The sequence below is a fragment of the Trichomycterus rosablanca genome, chromosome 9, assembly GCF_030014385.1.
Source record: "Trichomycterus rosablanca isolate fTriRos1 chromosome 9, fTriRos1.hap1, whole genome shotgun sequence".
NCBI classification, from domain to species: domain Eukaryota; kingdom Metazoa; phylum Chordata; class Actinopteri; order Siluriformes; family Trichomycteridae; genus Trichomycterus; species Trichomycterus rosablanca.
In genome coordinates this window covers 21,451,472-21,474,397 of record NC_085996.1, presented here as the reverse complement: position 1 = coordinate 21,474,397, position 22,926 = coordinate 21,451,472, and the positions used below count along the sequence as shown (strand labels likewise).

The 22,926-nt window shown below is 44.0% G+C and overlaps 1 protein-coding gene across 1 annotated transcript; it reads left to right on the top strand.

Moving 5' to 3' along the window:
• The first annotated feature begins 1,172 nt into the window (after positions 1-1,172).
• LOC134320850 (eukaryotic translation initiation factor 4 gamma 1-like) lies at positions 1,173-8,616 on the top strand. The gene is made up of 22 exons (XM_063002484.1): positions 1,173-1,199; positions 1,402-1,536; positions 1,778-1,846; positions 2,033-2,125; positions 2,827-2,919; positions 3,035-3,148; positions 3,245-3,311; positions 3,558-3,691; positions 3,807-3,933; positions 4,204-4,337; positions 4,461-4,608; positions 4,737-4,870; positions 4,964-5,056; positions 5,213-5,560; positions 5,646-5,792; positions 5,890-6,126; positions 6,289-6,393; positions 6,600-6,830; positions 6,923-7,136; positions 7,385-7,503; positions 7,893-8,065; positions 8,445-8,616. The coding sequence occupies exons 1-22, from the start codon at positions 1,173-1,175 to the stop codon at positions 8,614-8,616; spliced, it is 3,114 nt and encodes a 1,037-aa protein (XP_062858554.1).
• The last annotated feature ends 14,310 nt before the right edge of the window (positions 8,617-22,926 follow it).

Below are 22,926 nucleotides of genomic sequence, written 5' to 3'. Positions count from 1 at the left end.
CTCCAAAAAAGAAACGTGTACAGCGAAATTACAGCATTTAATCCGTGATGGAGAGACTCATTTCTGTTCTTACTTCCCACTGGAGCACAATTTATTTTTATTTTCTCTTAATTTGATAAGAGAAAGGTTTTATAAGGTGGTGCGGTCCGGGTCCTCGCTGTGTGTGCATGTTCTCCCCGTGGACGCATGGGTTTCCTTCGGTGCTCCGGTTTCCTCCCACAGTCCAAAAACATGCAAGTGAGGTGTATTGGAGATACTAAATTGTCCATGACTGTGTTCGATATAACCTTGTGACCTGATGAATCTTGTGTAATGAGTAACTACCGTTCCTGTCATGAATGTAACCAAAGTGTAAAACATGACGTTAAAATCCTAATAAATAAACAGACATTTGATTTGACAGTTATTGATAACATGCAGATGTTGATACAACTACTAGGCTACATTATACTATATTGTATATATGTTATAGTGGTTAAGGTACTGGACTAATAAACAGAAGGTTGCCGGTTCAAGCCCCGCCACCACCAAGTTGCCACTGTTGGGTCCCTGAGCAAGGCCCTTAACACTCAATTGCTCATTGTGTTCCGCTCATTGTGTAAGTCGCTTTGGATAAAAGCGTCTGCTAAATGCTGAAAATGTAAATGTAAATATCAATATATTTACATTATATATATATATATAGTTAAACATTCCGGACCTTTGCCTCAAGAAATTTTCTCTAACTGGACCCCTTTAAATTTTAGTTGAATACCCCTGTTCTAGACCTTCATCAGTGGTCACAGGACGCTGCCCACGGGCGCTGTTGGCTGGATATATTTTTGGCTGGTGGACTATTCTTAGTCCAGCAGTGACACTGAGGTGTTTAAAAACTCCATCAACATTTCTGTGTCTGATAATATCTGCTCTGTAGTGGTCCTGGGAGAGTCCTGACCATTAAAGAACAGCATGAAAGGGGGCTAACAAAGCATGCAGAGAAACAGATGGACTACAGTCAGTTGGTGATGGTGAGAGACCCTGCCCTACTGAAACACAACTTGAGACATTCTACAATTCTATGTGCACTCTATATAATGCTCACTACAGCTTACTCATCATTAGGTGTGATACGTTTGATGCATCACATGTGTGTAGAGCTGCTAAATATTGATTTTATAGCTTTTATTAGAAAAATGAACTTTGCACCGCAGCCCAGTCAGGTATGTTATATTAATATTTATTTTATTACTATTTATACATTTGTTTCTTTTTTATTTACAAATAAAATATTGAAGAATATCAAAATGTGACGAAAATCTATCAGTGCAACCTTAGAGCCAGTCCCAGTTGAAAAACTATTACCTGGGTGTCTTTAAAGCCTTAACTCAAACACTACTTTTGTCTTTTTCTTTCCTGTTACAGCTGTATTACCCCAACCTACCTATCCCTACCCCAATACCCTACATCCATCCCACCTGTTTTCAGGTTACAATGATCCCTAATCACCAGGATCAATTCCTGTCCTACTCTGCCGCTCACTTCCTCCCAGCTGGACAGGTATACTCGTTTTTACCACTTTGTGATTGTGTATATTCTTCTTTTTACTGATAATTTTCAGAATAATAACTAAAATAGCCCCTTTATTACAATCAATAATTGTTCATGTTACAAAACATACTGATTCTGAACAATGTGATATATAGAACTGCTGGTATTTCTATAATTTGTTTAAACACTTCATAGATGAATTCTGTTAAGCAATTTAAAGTGTTGTTACTTGTTGCTTGTTATGTTACAGTACTGCTTTCCATACGCATACCAGTATGAAGCAGCAAACTCACCTGCACGGAAGCAAGAGCGTAAAAGGGTAAGAAATATTTACTATAAATATACACTCTTACGTAAAAAGGGTAAAAAAATTATTAGTTTTATATTAAACATTGGCTTTATTATTTACATGTTTATTTTTTTAGCCACCCCCCAATACCAGTGTAGCTTTTGTAAGTATCTAGAAATACCAACAAAGCTGTTTAACTTGATGTTGTGTTTACAGATCATAATAAAAGACCCCACTCAGGGAGGAAGGGACATCACTGATGAGATTATGTCTGGAAGATGGGCCCCATCAACAGCAACACCATCTCATGTAAAATAGGAATTTTGGGGTTTTATATATTTACTGTATATTTACAGGAGATGTGCAGCACACAGTCCTAATATACATACAGTTCAGCTAGTCATCAATTAAATAACATTTAATGACAGTGCTTTTTTAAAAGGCAATAAGCTCTTCAGCACAATCTGTTCTACTGCCAGTGGGTTCTAACGGAGATTGCAGGGCTTTATGGCAACTTTACTTTCAACTTTACTAATTAAAACAAAAGTTACATGGTCCAATATTTTAGGCTGTTCATGCAAATTGATCTATTTTGATACTATTGGACAGCATATCAGTACATTATGAGTTTTTGAGGGTAGTAGAATAATATTATTAGTAGTAGCAATACAATTCGTGTGTTATAAATGCTAATAAAAAGCTTCAATTAGATTTTTGTGAAGATCACAATAAAAGATCCCACTCAGGGTGGACGGGACATAACTGAAGAGATCCTGTCAGGAAGATCAATCGTCCCTAAAGCAACACCGTCTCATGGAAGATTATCAGTTGTGTGTTAATATATGTACATACTAGCCATGTGCAAAATAGTGACATAGTGATGTGTAAATACCACCAGCCCACAGCACTAAACACAACCCTAATACACATAGTCATTAATGAGTTCCACGTTTTAATTTAGTATTGTTAGTGCACATGCAATAAATCGGTTTCATTTATTTTTAATATAGATTATAATAAAAGACCCCACTCAGGGAGGACGGGACATAACTGAAGAGATCCTGTCTGGAAGATGGACCACGTCTACAGCAACACCAGCTCTGGTTAGATTAAGGATTAATTTTTAATAAAGGACTTACTTACATTTGTAATAACCATGTTAACACAATATACAGTATAATTAATATAAATAATCATTGTTTTTATTCCTTCTCTTAGTCTGTAGATGCAGAGGTCAAGGTTAATGATGAAAACTCAACACCTCCTGGGCAGGACATAACTGAAGAGATGATCTCAGGAAGATGCACCACATCTGTAGAAACACCAACTCTGGTAAGATTAACAGTGAGGATTTGTTTGTTGTGAAATTATTAATAAAAGGTAATAATTATGTTGTAATGAATTATTTATTTTAATTCTCTGTCTTAGTCTGTGGATGCAGAGGTCCAGGCTAAAGAAGAAAACTCAACACCTTCTGCTACAGTGCCTCACATCAGTAAATGAGATTTTATTATTTTAAATAAATGACCCAACATTGGGAACATGTGGTTCTAAAATAGAAGCCACTGTTGATGCATTTGTCATGTATTTTACCAGCAGGTGACACTTATATTTCAAAATTGAAGGATTGTTGCTTGAACAAGTTTCTATAAACTTGAATTTAGATATTTTATAAAATCCATCATTGAGACCAATATGGAATGCGGACCATTATCACAGCTGTACTTATTCTGATTTCCAGAGCAAAGTCAGATTGCTAATACACAGCAGAGGAACAAATACAGCCGGAGCTTTCTTTTGAGTCTGCAGCTTAATAGTTCCAGCCTGCAGAAACCCAAAGTCCTGACTGATATCCCTGAGGTGGTTCTGAATACGGTAGAACAATCACAGCATTACCTGATGATCACATTTATTTATACATTTACATTAAGTTGTATAATGTAACACAGAAGATAATGAACCTGTAGTGGTTAAACTTCTCTTCCTTTAGCCTCTGATGGAGCAGTTGTATTTGAGAGACGTGATGAACTGTAAGTCAGATATCGGCCTCTCAATTAGCAAACAGGAAACGTCCATCTCTGAGCCTGTGGATGTTCAAGATGTCAAGACTGAAGAGGGTAAGACCATCATGGGTTAAAAATATGAGTACATAGATGATCCTTACTGCATGACTTTAATATGTTTTGTACTTTATTTTTAACTGTATTGGGACTGAACATTTCTGAAATTTGATTCATAAAGAACTTGATCTTCACTAAAAACCTGATTTTAAGGAGTAAATACATTCAGGGTTGCACTGACCCAAATAAATGATATAAGATAGTAAAGAAATAGTGAGATCCATCATGTTGTGAGTCGGATTTTGATTCCTGTTCCTGTTTTTTCAGAGCATCATGACTTAATTAAGCCGCAGCAGAAGAAAAAATATGACCGGAACTTTCTGTTGAGCTTACAGTTTGTAAAGTCTAGCCTGGAAAGGCCAAAAGTCCTGACAAACATCCCTGAAGTGCTTCTGGAACAGGTTAAACAATCACACCGTCACTTTATGATCATTTTATTTTATACATGTGCGTTTATAGTTGATAATTCTATATATGTAACTTTATTGTAATTAAAACCACAACTCTCTTTTTATACACTTTAGCCCCTGATGCAGCAGTTACCCCTGAGGGACTTGATGACACGTACGACAGATTGTCCTCCCTTGGTTTGTAAACTGGACACACCTACTTTTGAACGTGTGGAGGTCCAGGAGGACAAGCTGGACAGAAAGAACATCAAGCCTGAGGCGGGTAAGGATGTTGTTCAAAAATATGATTTGTAAAAAAATGATTCTTAACGTAAGTAAACATGGACATCTTTTATTTCATGTCATGTCTAATTGGATTTACATTGTAAAAACGAATATTTGTCTTTTTAGAGAGCTGTAAGCGTGATAACCTGGTACAGAAGATTAAATACGACCGGGAGTTTCTGTTGAGTTTGCAGCTAGTCAGCGCCAGCCTGCAGAAACCAAAAGTTCAGCTGCACGACACAGATGTTGTTCTGGACAAGGTTTAAATAGCATTGCATCTTTAATTATATACATATTTTTAGTCATAGATAAACTTGCTGTGGTTAAAATGTCACTTTCTTTATCCTCTTTAGCCCCAGCTTGATCAATTGTACCTGAGGGACCAGATGCTTTGTAGGAAGAACAATGCAAACCTAAGCAAACAGGGTGTTATTGGATGTGGACCAGTAAGTTACTTAAATATAACTTCTTAATATTGAACTTATATTGACTTGTAAACACATAATAAAATGCATTCTAGGCTACATATGTGTATGTTCTGAAAATGTATAAGTATATATTTAAGCAGCTATGGTTATGTAACTGCAATTTACTGTTATCAGCAAAAGCAGCTTAAAAAAGTGAGACGAATCAGCACCAGCATCCCACCAACCAATGACAGAGTGCAGCTGAACAAGGCCGAGAACGCCTGGATGCCAGCGGTAAAGAAGAGCTGCAGTGAGAATGAAGATCCAGAGGCAGCTAAAACCCAGGAGCTGTTCCGTAATGTCCGCAGTATCCTGAATAAACTGACACCACAAATGTTTGAGCAGCTGATGAAGCAGATCACCAAGCTTCCCATCAATACTGAGGAGCGGCTTCATGGAGTCGTCAATTTAATCTTCGAGAAGGCTGTTTCAGAACCCCATTTCTCCAGCACTTATGCCAACATGTGCCACAGCCTTATGGAAGTAAGAGCAGTGACTCCACCTGTCCAAAACTAGAAGTATTAGATATTTTATGAGGTAGATTATCATTGCTTTTGTTCTTGTTTAGCTCAAAGTGCCCACCTCAGATAAATCAGAATCAACATGGAGCTTCCATAAAGTGCTGCTCAGTCGCTGCCAACAGGAGTTTGAAAAGGACAAGAAGGACGACAAGCTCATTGAACAGAAGCAAAAAGAGCTGGATGAAGCTACAAAGGTGCTAAATTCTCATATCTTAGCACTTACAGTATGAACACATCAAGAAATGTGTTTGTCCAGAATGAGTAGTAACTAAATGCTGATGTTAACTTTAGGAGAAAGACCGTCAGCTCTTTAAAAACGAGCTAGAAGAATTGAGGATTAAAGCTCGGACACGTTCCCTGGGTAACATCAAATTCATGGGGGAACTTTACAAGTTGAAGATGATCACAGAGCAGATTATGCATGACTGTATTAAGAAGCTACTGAAAAATGAAGATGAGGAAAGCTTGGAATGTCTAAGCAAGCTGCTCTCTACTGCTGGAAAGGACCTAGACAGTAAAAAGGACAAGGTAGGGGCGCTCTGGAGTCAGCAAGTGTTACCGTTGTCCTACTAATTGTTTTGTAACTTTTGGAATGGTTGTATATCGGGGTAAAATATTGCTGTAGATTGGGGAATAAGGGTAATGCTAGCTTAGCATGCATATTAATAACTTTTGTTTTTGTTTGCAAAGCTTCAACTGGACCAGTACTTCCATCAGATGGAGAAAATAATAAGGGAAAAGAAAACCTCATCCAGGATCCGCTTCATGCTCCAGGATGTTCTGGATCTTAGACAGGTACGGATACTTCCACCTATTTTATTCACTGTCTGTGCTAAATTGTCTAGCATTCTTCTGTTTTGCAATGCCTTCTGGGGAAATAAACTTCAAACTTTGAGAGTGTAAAAGAAAGTTGAGCTGGTACATTATAAATGTTGCATTCCAGCCTTTGTTCTGTGTTGCACTTTGGCTAATCACTTTCTCTCTGTTTCTGTTTTTAATAGAATAACTGGGTTTCCAGGAGGGTAGATCAGGGCCCCAAAACCATCGACCAGGTCCATAAAGAAGCTGAAATGGAACAGCATGTGGAGCAGCTTCAAGTCCAGCAGAAACGGCTCTCAAAGAAACACTGGAGTCAAAGACAAGGAGGCCAAATTAATAAGACTCAGTATAACAGATGGAACACGGCGCCCTTCTGCAACAATGACAAGTCACACCATAGCAAAATCACCAAGGTACTAAACAGCAGAAACAAATGCTTCTATTCTTTCACTGGGTTTAGGATTGGAATGACACAGTTCACAATCATTCTTTTTCTCACACACAGCCTGGTGTATTACAGCCTCTGGTTCAAGCTCACAGAGGAAATCGTTCATGGGGAAGTCAGACGAGCAGATTCAGCAATGGAACTAAAGACACCAAAGGAAACGTTCCCTTCAGTAAGAAGCCTGAGGTTCGATCTCAAACTGGGGAGATGCGGGGTGTCTCCAACATGATGGACAAGAGAGGAAACGCCACTCGAGACAGCAGAGAACACACAGGTTAGAGGAGGAGTTTATACTTACCTTACACATGACAAGTTTTCCATGTTTGAGTAGACCAGTAATTATTTATTCCAAATAAATCTTTTTTTTTAGTAATTGTATATATTCATCATATTTAATATATTTAGTATTTATAAAAATGTTTTATATGTTTCTAATGCACCTGAACTGCCATGAACAAAGAAAATTGATACTTAAAGCTGCAGCTCTGAGATTTCTAATGTATTTTTGTTGCATTTCTGTAGTAAATCTTAAATCAGCTCCAGCACCACCTGCCCCTGCCAAACCTGCTCTGAATGAGGAGCAGGTAGAGAAAAAATCAGCTGCTATTGTCGAGGAGTATCTCCACATCAATGACCTGAAGGTAAAATCAAGTACACAGCAAACAGATTCCATGTAGGACATGAAGTCCAATTTTTATTTTATCTAGCTTAAAAGAATAATTTAAACAGTAATAAAAGAATGCTATCATAGAAGATTGCTATCATAAATAACAGCACACACTTATTCACAGTGCAGTTGTAGAACAGAAGTATTTAAGACAGTACAGCTTTAGTTTTTTCCCTTTTCATCTCCCAGTCTTGTCATTTTTTATTTCCAACTGTGAATCCACTGCTGCGACAACCTCTGATCTCTGATATTACGAGCATCTAGATTCACATGCACTAGACTTAATCTAGACCGAGATGTTGAATTCATGAATTGAATGATGAATTTATCTCATTGCTGTGTGTATCTGTGTATGTTTTGCAGGAGGCGCTGCAATGTGTGCAGGAGCTGAACAGTGAATCTCTGCTGTTTGTGTTTGTACGTCACGCTGTGGAGATGACACTGGAGCGCACCACCACTGCTCGAGAGCACATGGGTCTGCTTCTTCGACAAATAATCAGTGCTGGCGTTTTACCCACTGAGCAGTATTATAAAGGGTGAGTGATGGTGGGCTGATCTATCAGATCTATCCTGAAGAAACACACACACACACACACACACACACACACACACACAGAGAGACACTTATATGTTTAATCATCTGGAAAAGACTAAAATACTCAAAAGAAGCCATTACAGACTTTAGGAAAACTACTGACCAAAAGAAGGACCAGAGCCCAAAAATAATACCCAGGTCTTCAGTACCATGTTGCTGTGTGGCACAGACACAGTCTTGTAGAACTTTGAACATTGTTAGCAGATCTTTAATTCCAGAGCAATTCATCATCACATTTTGAGGGCACTGAGTTTATTAATATGATATGCATGCATGTGTGTGTGTGTGTGTGTGTGTGTGTGTGTGTGTGCTTTGCTCAGGCTTCATGAGATTTTGGAGGTTGCTGATGACATGGCTATTGATATACCTCACATCTGGCAATACCTAGCAGAAGTAATAACACCGATGCTGCAGGATGGAGGGATTCCCATGGCTCAGCTCTTCAGGTTGGCTTTAAACTATACTGTAGATGTATTTATTAAAACTACATGAACTAAACTTAACCAGGTGCTGGTATTGTTATAGGGAGAAGCGGAGGACCCAAGAATGCAGAGAAATATATATATTTATTTGTTATAAACAATATATATTTTATAAAACACAAAATTGGAAAAGGATAACAAAAAACAAATCGGGAGAACCCCGATTGAAGCCGCAGGCGCCGCAGGCAACTGAAAAAGACAAAAATGAAAAATATATAAATAAACACAATACCGCGAGTCACGAACCCGGATCGCCGGCGTGCGAGGCGTTCGTGTACTCACAGAGCTATCTACTAGCTGGAGAAAAAGGGGGAAGTCTCGCGCTTAAAAGGCGCCGAGAACAAACGGTCCCAAAACGCAGAGAAGAGAAACCAAAACCGAAACCGGCAAGAGTTTCGGAGTTTCTCGGACCAGCGCTGTCACCAGCTTCGCACCGCTGAGCTGGGAGGAAACCGATCTGCTAAGGGGGAAAAAATAGAGAACACAAAAAGGTTACTGCGCGGATCCGAACCGACGCTGACAGCGTCATAAACAAACGCTTAGCCCACTAGGCTAAGCTGGCACTGAAGGGTCCGCCTACTTTAGCGGATAAGATCTCTTTCGCTGTACCGGCGGCTAGGCTAACGTTAGCCACCAGCTAACGGATACAGAGGAGATCTGGCAAAAAGGCGAGGAACAGAACAGCAGCGCGAGGACTGCGCGGGGTCGCACCGATCTTTCCCTACCTGGAAAAGAAAACCCTATTTACCTCTGTCTTTCAACATACACACCCGACCATTCTAGTAATGCCCGGGGATACCGAACTGACCCTGAAAAAAGGGGTGCGACTGCACAGCCATTGCGTGTGAAAACAAGAGAGAAGGTGCGACGCCTACAGCTATGCGAGGCTCACTTAAATAGCGCGAGTGCAGCTGCAGGTCGTTGCACTAATTAGGCAGCCTCCTATTTAAAGCTTTGCTGTTCTGTGCTCTGTAACACCTGCGACGCTGGGAGCTGGTGGTGCGTTCACCAGACGCCGCAGGTACCCTAACAGAACCCCCTCCTCTAGGGACAGCTCCTGAGGTCCCAAGATCCGCTGCCTGGTTCCGTCGGAACTCGCGGATCAGTTCCGGGTCCAGGATATGACGAGCCGGTACCCACGAACGTTCCTCGGGGCCAAAACCCTCCCAATCCACCAGGTATTGGGTGCTACCCTGCACTCTCCTGCTATCCAGGAGGCGGCGCACCGTGAATGCAGGGGCACCCTGGATGATACGAGGGGCGGGAGGTTGGGGAGGGGGTATAGCTCCCTCGCACGCAAATGGGCGAAGTTGGGAGACGTGGAAGGTTGGATGCGCCTTCATCCTGGGAGGTAGCTCCAACCTATATGTCACCGGGTTTATCCGTCTTACCACCTTGAACGGGCCAATATACCTCGGCGCCAGCTTATGAGGGGTACCTTTGACGGGGAGATCCCTCGTCGACAGGAGGACTCGTTGGCCCGGCCGGAACGTAAGAGCCGGCTGCCGTCTGCGGTCAGCATTGCGCTTCATGGTGCGCTGGGAGGCCAGAAGAGCCTCTCTTGCTTTCCGCCAGGCGGCACGGCAGCGACGGATATGTTGCTGCACAGTTGGGACCGCAACCTCTTGTTCCTGATCGGGAAACAGCGGAGGCGGGTATCCAAACTGTGCCTCAAACGGTGACATACCAAGTGCGGCGTGGTGCAGGGTATTGTGGGCAAATTCAGCCCACAACAGTTTATCCGCCCAAGTGGCTGGATTCCCTGCAGTTAAGCACCGAAGCATCTTGCCTAGGTCTTGAATGACCCGCTCTGACTGCCCGTTGGACTCAGGATGGTATCCTGAGGATAAACTAGCCGTCGCCCCGAGGAGTTGACAGAAGGCTCGCCAGCACTGACTCACAAACTGCGGGCCCCGATCCGACACAATGTCGGATGTGACCCCATGTGCTCTCACCACATGTTGCAGTATCGCCTGAGCGGTAGTCATGGCAGACGGGAGCTTGGGCAGCGGAACAAAGAGGCAAGACTTGGTGAACCGGTCAACAATCACCAGTACTACCGTGAATCCCCTGGATCTTGGCAAACCTGTCACAAAATCCAGTGCCAGATGGGACCATGGTCTGGAGGGCACTGGCAATGGATGGAGTAGTCCCCGTGGACGCTCTCTAGTGCTTTTATTTGTAGCACAGACAGCGCAGGTGCGGACAAAGTCCTTCACCTGACTCTCCATCCCCGGCCACCAAAACCTTCGGCGTAGCAACACCAGGGTCTTAAAGACTCCTGGGTGAGCCGCAAATGGGGACGCATGGGCCCATTCAAACACCTGCCGGCGAACTGTTGTTGGAACAAACAGTCGGTCAGGCGGACCTCCACCTGGGTCGGGCTCCACAACCTGAGCGTCCCGGACAACCTTGAATATGCCCCATGTGACCGGGGCAGCAATCTGACTCGCAGGGATGATGGGATCAGGCTCGGTTTCAGGTCTGGTCGGCTCCCACTGCCTGGATAAGGCATCCGGCTTACCGTTTTTCGACCCTGGTCTATAAGACAGAGTGAACTGGAAACGACCAAAAAAAAGGGACCAGCGAGCCTGACGAGAATTCATCCTCTTCGCTTGCTGGATAAACGACAGATTTTTATGGTCTGTCCAGACAAGGAAGTGATGTTTCGCCCCCTCAAGCCAATGTCGCCACTCATCCAGCGCTAGCTTGATGGCCAGAAGCTCCTTGTCTCCTACCGGGTAGTTACGCTCGGCAGGAGTTAAACGGTGCGAAAAGAAGGCGCAAGGGTGGAGCTTCTTTTCTGGGCCCACTCTCTGGGAAAGCACTGCCCCAACCCCGACATCAGAGGCGTCCACTTCTACAATGAAAGGTTCCTCTGGATCGGGCAACTGCAACACGGGAGCAGTGGTAAGGAGAGCTTTCAGCCTGTTAAAGGCTTGTTGGGCTTGCACCGTCCATTTAAACGGACCCTTCCCAGTAAGGACCGTTAAAGGAGCGGCGACCGTACTAAAGTTCCGTACGAAACGCCTGAAAAAGTTTGCAAAGCCCAAAAACCTTTGCACCTGGCGTACGGAACAGGGAGTTGGCCAATCCTCCACTGATTTGATTTTAGCCGGATCCATTCGGAGGGCGCCCTGAGAAACAATAAACCCCAAAAATGAAATAGTTGGGGCATGGAAAACGGACTTCTCCAGCTTGACAAACAAATGGTGGTCGAGCAGAAGCTGGAGAATCCGGCGGACGTGCCTCACGTGTTCCTCGATGGACCGGCTAAAAATTAGGATATCGTCTAGATAAACGTAGACGTATCTATCAAGGGCCTCTCGCAGAGCCTCATTGATGAAGCGTTGGAAGACTGCAGGGGCATTCATTAACCCAAAGGGCATCACTAGATATTCATAGTGTCCCGTGGGCGTAATGAACGCAGTCTTCCACTCATCCCCTCGCCTGATCCGAATCAGGTTATACGCGCTGCGTAAATCAAGCTTCGAAAAAATGGAAGCTCGCTGAAGGGCTTCGAAAGCCGTGGCCATCAGCGGCAGCGGATACCGATCCTTGATTGTTATGGCGTTCAGACCCCGATAGTCAATGCAAGGGCGCAAGGTCCCGTCCTTCTTCCCAACAAAGAAGAACCCAGCCCCAGCTGGGGAGGACGAAGGACGAATGAAGCCCTGTTGGAGCGCTTCCCTAACGTACTCCTCCATGGCGGTCTTCTCGGGTCCCGACAGGGAGAAAAGACGCCCCCTAGGAGGAGATGTACCGGGGAGCAGATTTATAGCACAATCAAAGGGTCTGTGGGGGGGCAAGTCCCGCGCCCGGGACTTGCTAAAAACCTCATGAAGATCATGGTAAACAGGTGGTACCCGGGCCAGATCAGGGGCTATCGCGTCAGGCGATGGCGATGCCGGCGAGAGGCTAGCTGGCAACAAGCATGCATCCTGGCACCGCGTTCCCCAGGCAAAGATTGACCCAGTTACCCAGTCAATTTGGGGATTGTGCCTCCTAAGCCACGAGTGCCCTAGAACCACCTGGAGCTGAGGGACCTGAGTCACCAAGAAGGTGATCCGCTCCTCGTGGTTCCCCAGACGCATTGTAAGAGGAGGCGTCTGGTGGGTGATGGGACTACCGGCCACCGCTCGGTCGTCCACAGCGTGAACCGTGATGGGTACTCGTAGCGGTCGGAGCTCAATCCCCAACCTGCGCACCAGGCAGCGATCGATGAAACTTTCGACCGCGCCCGAATCAATACAAACCTTGAGCTCCACGTTCCCCGAACCCCAATGCAATGACACGGTAAGAAACAAACCATGATCAGGGATGTTGGATCGGCTCACCCTCGACTCCCTGCCTTGAGAGTGGCCTATGATCGATAAATCGAGTTCTGGGTGACAAATGATCAATTAGCCAAGTTCTCAAGTCTAACAAAGTTTATTTAGAAAAGGTTTGGTTCTCCTCAGGCCTCACCAGCTGGTATCTGCACTTCTGCTTTCAGAGAACAATCAATGCAAGTCAGAGAGAGACAGACCCCGTGCGCAGAGTTCAACGTGCTTTTATAACTTTGCCCACACCTTCTCTATAAATCGAGTTCTTTGTTCTCATGGTCTGTTCAAACCAGTCCTAATTAATTCTTTCAGATGTTACTTTATTGTCGTCATTGACCTTGTCCGAGGCACCGAATCCGGCCTTATCGGTACAGGACATTATTAGGGAGTTCTTCTATGTATCTGAGTGCTAGCAATTATCTGTTTTACTCCCTTCACATCGACCTTGCACCAACTCAATTGTAACTCACTGTTTTACTTTGCTAACAGGTGGGGTGTCCAATTTTAATTTTCCTAACAATCCCCCTTAGAATGCAAAACATTGCATTCTTCTCCAATAGCAGAAGTCAGATCTCAAACTTACACAATTAAAAGCATGCGTGGACCCTCAGATACCTGATAGAGCAGAGTTTAACGTCCTTTAGAGACGGGAAGCACCTATATGTGATAATCATATGTAATTAAACTAAAATACGCTAAATTCCCATTATGTCATTGTGATGCCATCAAATTGATTATACATAACCACACAAAAATAAAATGAAATACAAAAAGGTGTTCCATGTTTTTTATGATGATATCTTTTTATTAACAGGGTGTCTGGTTCAGTATGAGAAACGACAGCCTCATTTATCAGTGACCTCCCCCTTAGATCACTCCTTACGTTGTGCCTTTCCCAAGGGCACAGTCTCCCTGTTGGCAAGGTGAGACAAAGCAGGTGTTCTGGCAATCTTCCCAGAAACTGCTTCAAGCTATCACATTCCCCAGACCAACTTTTCTCCCTGAACCATCATCAAACATACAGAACCTACTGTATACTAAGATATATTTGTAACCTGTGCTAAAAGCAAATGTACCTATGTGTGTTGTATTTACCCATTACCTTATTCATTTGCTATCAAGTGTTCCTCTAAATATTTGTGTATTGTTGTAATGCAAGCTAAGTAAAAAAGACATAGTAAATTCAGAAGACAATCTTCTATTCTTGCTTCGTATCCTCTGGATGTTGTCCAACTCCAAGGTGTTCCTGTGAATAAATCACACACTTCCCAAAGCAAAGAAATCAACATACTCATCCTCATTTTGACCACCCAGATCCTCATGAGCGTCAGGGTTAAGCCCTGTCGACATGAACAGTACTGTCTCACCTGTTGTAACAGGAGAGGCCCCCTTTTGGATCACAGTGTTGATAAATTTTACTATCAGAGCTCTGATGCAAGGCACGCAGCAACACCCACACACGACCACCATAGCCAAACTTACACACACAGCCATGGCTAATTGCATGATCAGACCTTTCCAAGACCCAAACATTTTTTCCAGCCATTTAGTAAAGGGATTGTCTATACCTGAATTTTCCTTCCATTCTTTGGACAAGGCTTTCAAACCTTCAAGGGCTCTAGAGACAGTACCATCTGGGGCTGTATTGTTGGGGATGAAAGTACAACAGGTTGCTCCAACCATGTGACAGACACCTCCTTTATCTGCCAATAACATGTCTAGGGCCATTCTATTCTGGATAGTCATCAGTGAGGTTTTATCCAATTGGTCCCTAAGTCCCTCTACTGCCTGAACAGTAAAGTTCACGAATCGTTGCTGGTTGTAATAGAGATAGTTAATCCAATCCACATTTTTATTAATAGTTGACCACCAGAACAAGATGCTTTCAAAACCAGATGCGACTTGATCTCTGGCTTTGAACTCATCAGGAACTCCTCTGGGAACGCCGATCCCATCTATCCATACAGTTTTATCAAATGATCCTCCAGGTTTCACTTCTCTGGTCTGCCTGTGACTTCTCATAACACCAGCTGGATCCTTCACTCCGTCATGTCTGAAGATCCTGAAAGGCATTATTAAAGAAACAAGAGCACATTCTCCTGTCCACACACCGGACAGTCTCCTTCTTACTTTCAAATCACCACATAGCCACAGCAAATCAGCTCTGTTTGTCATTTGATTGTAAAAGGTAGTATTTTTGAGACTGATGTTTTCAGTCTTGCTGCACCACCCTTCGGGGAACTGCCCTCTATCAATTTGCCCAGATACAGTGGAGTGGAAACATGTATAATTACCCTTGTATGCTACAATGTTCGCAGGTAATGGTTGGTTAGAAATAGAAAACCCTTTTTCCAATTCTTGGCAGACTGTAGTGTTTTCTATAGTCATAGGTGTACTAAATAACGTTACCAAACATGTTAAGTTTTCTCCTGACATGGGATGTGTAGCTAATTTAGGATTAGCTGCAGCACAAACAAAACAATTGTTAACCCCCAAACCTTCTGATGTGTATCTTACCCATTCCAGCCACAAGTTTTTGTCGGTGAATCCTGTTTCGACAGCCAGCTGGTCTCTCCATGTCATGTTCTGGGTCTGAAGTATCGTCACTGCCTGTCCTCCATCAGAAACAATCGGGGCTGGTTCACCTAAATTGTCAGTTTTGCTTGTAGTCCTAGGTTTCAGACATAGTCTCCCTAATGGATCACTACCTGATATGTCAGCACCCACTGTGATACAAAATAGATCTGTGTTTTTCCACCCATAATCAGCTAATACCGGAACAGACAACAAGGCTTGATCCCCCCTTAGTGTCATGTTAAAGTATGGAAACACTCTACTCTTACCTTTTCTCCACATGCAGACGGCTTTCGACAGAAGATAACTAGGCTGATATTGATTTTTATAGCGCGGGTTAGTGTGAGTGAATACAGAGTTCCAAGAGTCACAATATATTTCTGACGTGCCCCACCTGAGCGCATACTTAGGAGTCCAACTATCACATCCATACACATCATGCCCTCTCCAGTTCAGATTTTTCCTGTCTTTTCCCATAACTGTACGTATGTCAAACAGGATCGTGGTTGACTCATTGTAATTTATCTCTACTGTTACACCAGGCTGAAAAGGTGCTGCAACTGCCCTTTTCTGTCTTTTTAGCCCTGTCTGTGTGTCGTTTACATTAGTAAAATTCTGAATCCTGTCTTTCCCTTCCTTGTCCTCTCCTTCAATAACCTCTAACCACCCATCATCAAACTGTTTCTTCCTTATTTCTTCCCCCTTTTCACAGAGAATCAATACAAAAACCACAAATGTTATGGATAGCATCATCATTACAGTCGTGGTAATACACCAAGTTCTACAGCCCAACCTTCTCATGGCTTGTCCAACCGGATCTGTAGGTGGGTTAAACGGCATTTTACTGAAAGTACTTGAACTAGCTTTAATGGAAAACTGTAACTTGGGTCTTTGTTTGGCTCAAATAAGATTTGAGAATTGGTTTCACTACTTTCCACTCCAACTGATCCAGTCCACACCCTAATTTTGGAATCCCCAGAGTGGGCACATTAAGTGCCAGCAGCAGCTCCGTCAAATTTTCTACTGCTGAGATAAAATCTCTAAGCTTAGGCTTGTCAGTAGACCACCTCTTGGTTACCAGATTAAACACAGTCACCCCCTTTCCTGTGTGTACTGCACACTTACCAACCTGAACAGGATTCAGACCTTCCACTCCTAGTTGGCTTCTTATCTGCTTTGCCACTCCAGCTCCAAGAGTCAGGTCTGCACCTACACAATGAGCAATATACTCACCTCCTTCTGTAACCACGTCTCCCCCTATTTCTTGCCACCAGTCAGAGGTTTGCTCTGGAAGGGGAGGCACTTCCCACCACACTGGCAAGTTCTTCAGTTGTGTTTGGACCTCCTCAGTAGTTCTGGATGGCGGTTCTGCTGGAACACAGTGGGTGATGTGGTGCCAGTGTTTGTGATTCTTACCCTGTACTTTCACTGCATGTGATGTCACTTCTTCCACTTTCCATGGACCTGTCCACCTTGGCTCATTCCACTTCCTCTTGTGGACCTTGGTTCTTACCCACTCTCCGACCACTGGTGCCGGAGTCCTGGTGTCCTCTTCTCCTTGTTCTTTAGTCACCTGTTGGTCAATCCTGGAAATAAGCTTTGTTAAAGCATTCATATACCCATCCAGTTCTTCCTCCATTAAATCTAACGCTTTGCCAATTGTCCTGTCCCTAAATGGACCAGGCATGGGTCTCCCGGTCAAAATTTGGTGAGGAGACAAATGGCTGTCCCCCTTTGGTGAGGATCTCATTGACATAAGCACCAATGGAAGTGCTTCCACCCAGGATAGTTTTGAGTTATGGCATGCTTTTGCCAATTTGACCTTTATAGTATGGTTGGCTCTTTCCACCAACCCTTGAGATTGCGGGTGGTAAACAGAGCCAAATTTGTGCGTGATTCCCAGGGCCAATTCAACTTCAGCCAATATTTTGTTATTAAAATGTGTCCCATTGTCAGACCTGATTACTTTGGGCACACCAAACCTGGGAATCAGTTCATTTTTTAGCCATTTAACCACTGTTTTGGCATCTTCCTTTTTGGCAGGAATGGCTTCCACCCACCTGGAAAATCGATCCACCATCACCAAGATGTACCTGTACCCACTCACGCGTTGGTCAGGACCCATATCAGTGTAATCAATACAAACCTCTTTGAATGGTCCTTCAGGTGTTGGGAATTTCCCTATGTCAATCTTGTAACCTGGCTTTGGATTGAAAGACTGGCACACACTGCATTCACTCACATGTTGTTTGATCATGTCTCTAAGGTAAGGGTGCCACCATTTAGACCCAATTACGTCAGTCATTACTGGTATGCCTGTGTGTGTGGGTCCATGTGCTTCTCTCATTAGCAGTCCTAGAAGTCCCAAAGTGGCTACTGGTTTCCCTTCTGGATTTCTCCAAATCCCTTCACTCTCTTTTGCTCCTTTCTCTATCCATACTGATTTTTCATAGGGGCTAGCTTTCCCTTGAATCTCTTTCAAGCTTTCCTCTGTTAGTTCTGGCTCCTGTTCTGTCCCTAGCACAACACATTGAGTTAGTTTGTACCCTCCTACTGTCTTGGCTGCCTGATCTGCTGCATCATTTCCCTGAGCTATCAGATCACCTTCCTTAGAGTGGCCTTTACACTTTACGATGGCTACTTGTGCTGGGAGTTTTAAGCTTTCCATCAAGTTGTGAATTTGTGTGCTGTGTTTGATAGGGGTGCCTTGTGCTGTCACCAAACCTCTCCTCAGCCATTGTGGTCCATCAACATGGACAGCTGAGTGGGCATAGGCGGAATCAGTATAGATGTTAACTGTTTGTCCTACAGCAAAATCCAAAGCCTTGGTCAATGCTGTTATTTCTGCTAATTGAGCTGAAGCTGGTTGTGGGACTATTCCTGAGTCCACCACAACGAACTTATCTGGTGTGTGCAAGACTACTGCAAAAGAAGCAATCAGTCCTTTCTCTGCTTTGTAACAACACCCATCACAAAAAAGTGTTAAGTCAGGCTGTTCTAGGGGCTCGTCTCTGAGGTCTTCCCTACTTTTCAGAAGTTTCTGGGTAATTGCCTCACAGCAATGAGGTTCTGAGTGTTGGTCCTGTGTCAGTCCTTCAGTCATGTTCACAATTCCTCCTGAAGTGAAAGTGATGTGTGGCTGAGTCAAAATGCTGTCAATCCTGTCTTTTCTCGTTCTAGACAGGGTGAAGGCCGCTGACGTCAAAAAAGCAACTACTCCATGTGTCGTGTTGACCGTCAGGGGGTGGCACATCACCAAGTGAGCAGTTTTTGTAATGGCAGTTGCCAATGCTGCCAGGTACCTTGTACAACCTGGTTGTCCACAGACTACTGGGTCCAATTTTGAGCTGTGATACAAAAGTACCACTCTCTCACTCCCCCTTTTCTGAAATAGAACTGCATTCACAATGCATTCTCTTTCAGAAACATCCAAGTAAAATGATTTAGAGTAGTCTGGCGTTTGAAGCTCACTGGCCAGTGACAATTGTTGTTTTAGGGCAATGAACGCAGCATGTAGTTCAGGTGTCCAGGTAATTTTCGCAGACAAATTTTTCTGGCCTAGTCTGGTAACTTCAGCTCTCAATGGGTCAACAATACCAGAATAGTTAGGAATATAATTCCTTGAGTAGCCCGTCAGACCAAGAAAGGACAGAAGGTGACTCACTGTGGTCGGCTGAGGATGATGCAAGATGGTGTTTCTAGTGTCTGCTGTCATGGAATGTCCTTTGACAGAAACCACTCGTCCCAAGAAGGTAACAACAGGTCTGCAAACCTGAAGTTTGGTCTTGTTCACCTTATAACCTAAATTGGCTAAATGAGTCAAGGTAGAGACTGTGTCACGCAAGCAGACAGTGTCTGAAGTGCAGGCAATCAAAAGGTCATCCACGTACTGGATCAAGACTGTGTCCTTGTGTAAGATCTGTGAGTCAATCAGAACAGAAAGGTCAGTAAGCAAACACTGATTAAAGATACCAGGACTGTCTTTGTAACCCTGGGGAAGTCTGGTGTACGTGTACTTTTGATTCAAGTAAGTGAAAGCAAAAATTGGCTTGACGTCATCAGAAATAGGAATGCTGAAAAAAGCATTAGCCAAGTCAATAACTGTGAAGACACAATGGTCAGGTGTCAGGTTTTGTAAGGATCTGTAAGGATCAGGAACAGGAATGTTTTCAGTGACTGTGACGTGATTAATCAGTCTGAGGTCATGCACCATTCGGTACTCCTGTCGTCCTGGTTTCTTAACAGGCAAAATGGGCGTGTTCCAATCAGAGGTTGTGGGCTCAAGGACTCCTACATTCAATAAGTCCTGAATGGTGCTGTGAATGCCAGCCTGTGCTTCAGGCTTCAGAGGATATTGTGGTTTGTCAACCACTTGCACATTAGATTTTAGTGTGATTGGGGCCAGATGGTGTGACACACATCCAACATCCACCTTACTGACTGTCCATAACTGAGCTGGAACCTCAGCTAAATGTGTTACTGTGTCACAGTGGTCTGACAGTTCTCTGCCATGAAATCTAGTTAGTTGTTGGTGTTCAAAAGTAGCCAGGTCAGAACAGTCACAAAGAATTTTCCAAAAGCGGCCACAGTGCGAGACTAACAAACCAGGAACTTCAGTGTCCTGGTAGTCCTGTGACATGGCTAAACGCATCATAGGCCCCAGTGCTCTGGCCTCCTTTCCAGCAGCCAGTAGCAGTGAGACATGTGGTGCGCAGGAGTCAGGATCAAAATGCCAAAGCAAAGACTGGTCGGAGGACAGCTGCACATGGGCAGCGACACCCTCAGGTCCCAAGATCAGATAGTCAGTGTGTACAGAGGTTTGTTGACCCTCCGCAAGACTGTACCAGTCATGTTCATACTGGTCATCAGGTTCTCTTGTGTAATGCATAGTGCAGTGTGGAGGATCTTTTGGAGGTACCATAGGCGTATGGGCAGTGAGCCAAGGTTTCCATAGCGCAAAGAAGTACAGAATGTTGCTGTGATCAGACGTTGCAACTGGTGCATCCAATTTTGCCCAGTAGATGTCACACATGTTGGGTATTGTGTCTGGAACAGAAGAAGTCACTAAAATTCTACAAAATGTGTCTGAGTCATCACTTGAATAGACAGTCAGTTTGCCATCCCTATCACAGAAAATGGTACATGAAACAAGACAAAGCAAATCCCTCCCTAACAAATTAACAGGACAATTTTGGGAATGTAAAAAAGAATGATACACAGTCTCAGTTCCTATCCTCACCGGCAAAGGGGTCGTAAATGGTTGCACCATGGGTACTCCCGAGAATCCAGTAGTGCTGGCAGTCCTGCCAGATAACTGACTTCCCCAACTTGGATTGGTTAACACAGAAGTTGTGGCTCCAGTGTCAACCAGGAAGTCAACTTGCTCTCCTGCAACTAATAAAGTCAACATTGGTTCATTGGTGCAACCAGGAGAGGAACTGGAAACTGGGCAGCATCATTGGTTACTGTAGTAATTCTGATTCATAGGCCGATACCCTGCTGGTAGTCTGGCCTGAACTGGGACTGCTGGTAAAGTGTTTGCGGCTGGGGGTGCATAGTATGATGTCTGTGGCGCAGGAACAGGTGCCAATTGAGTGTGCTGTGATTGGGCTGGGTGTGGGCAATTTCTCCACCAGTGTTCTAGGGCCCCACAATTAAAGCAACCCCTTTGGGTGTGTCTGTGGTCCCAAGATGTTCTGAAATTTCTTTCAGACCCTCTTGGACCTCGTCTACCAAAACCTCTGCCCCTGTTAGGGTAGTTTTGCACATTTTGGTAATATGTAGGCGGGGCAGGTACCCCCTGAATTGGTACCATTATTTGGGCAGATGGTATGGGCTGTGGTAACACAGTTGCATTTTGTACTGGCACCATACTGGGTGTGGCTACTGCCTGTAGGGACTGAGTGTCCACCACCTCCACCAATTGCTTTTTAACCTTATTGGCCTCCAATTTGTCCTTATGTATTTTAGCAAGTGTCATTTTATCCTGGTTTTCTGCTTCAGCTAACTTTTTATCATGTTTGACCATGTAGTGGATGACATGAGAAGACCACGGGCCCTCATCCAATTGATTAAGTCCCACTACATCATCTAATTTATTTTGCACTGATAACGGTAATGAAGCAAGTACAGCTTGTCTGAAAAGTGTTTCAGTGGCCACGTTAACATCTGGCCTACCACCTGTGTTCCTCTTCCACAGGTCCTTCATGCGTTGGATGAATTCAACTGGCTCCTCCCCTGAATTCCTGGTGACACCTGTAAGGGCTTGAAAGTTCACAACAGTGGGGTGTTGGGTCCGCAACCTTGTCCATACTACATTTCTAACAGGATTAAATCGGTCAGAATTTGCCATATTTTGCATTCCCACAGCCCTCTCTAAATCCTGCCAGTTTTCACTATTCCCAATCCTTCCCATTAATGCTCTCATGTCCCCCACAGCCAAAACTTCACCTGCAGTCAACGATTCTAAAGTGCTAATCCAATTACTGGCACCTTTAGCTAATGGCGGCAACGAATCCACCAGTGACTGTAAATCTCTATGAGACCATGGCTCATATTCCCGTGTCCCTAGTCTAGTTCTTAAGGGAAAAACTCTGTGTAACTCAGTGTCCTCTGTGTGTTCAGACAAATCACCTTCATGTGATTGTTCTCTAAGCTTATAGGTCTGTGATCTAGTGACTATTGTCCCTGTGTGTGTGCTGGGAGATGCTTGTGGTGTCGCTGACAGAGAGGCTAGTTCGCTCTCAATCTGTCTGATGTCGTGTTTACGCTTTGCTATTGACTCCTGTAACGCCTTCTTTTCCTTATTCATCTGAGCTTCCTCATCGTACCTTTGACAGTCTAAGTCATAACCTGTTATGACAATAGAGTCCCTTTCTGTCCCTTCATTACCTGCAGGGTGTCTGCTTTCCTCCAGAGGCCCTATCTCAACACAGGGGGTACCACAACAATCATTACCTCTACAAGCATGGGTTGGGCTCCTTTCTGGGCTTAAGCTCTGACACTCACCTCGTTTAACTTTGCTGGAACCACTAGTTCTAGGTTTATTTATCTGCTCACTGTCTTTTCCAGCTTCCCTATTTTCAAAGACATATTTCACCAACTCCTCCTCTGCCTGTCTCACCCTTTCTCGATTCTCAACACGCAGTCCCTCCATTTCCTCCTTTAACTGTCTTACTGCTGAAACAAGGTCTTTATTAACTTCCTCCTGTAAAGGGCAAACACCTTCAAGCCAACCTTGAGTTATTTTCAAAGCCACATTTGTCATTTGGGAAACACTTTCCTCATCTGCAGCAGTAAGCACTTGTGTATTGTCAACCATAGTCGGCATCTGTAATGTAGTCAAGTCAGGGCAAACCGGAGCAGACGGCGCTGCTCTGTGAGTCTGTGTCTGTGTGTTAGAGGAAGTGGTGACTTCCTGT

What these genes read in the sequence shown, in the direction of transcription:
- LOC134320850 (XM_063002484.1), top strand. Translation starts at nt 1,173, where the DNA reads ATGAACTTTGCACCGCAGCCCAGTCAG. An exon ending in GAACATCAAGCCTGAGGCGG is followed by an intron (nt 4,609 to 4,736) that starts GTAAGGATGTTG and finishes TTGTCTTTTTAG; the next exon opens with AGAGCTGTAAGCGTGATAAC. An exon ending in TCCACATCAATGACCTGAAG is followed by an intron (nt 7,504 to 7,892) that starts GTAAAATCAAGT and finishes TATGTTTTGCAG; the next exon opens with GAGGCGCTGCAATGTGTGCA.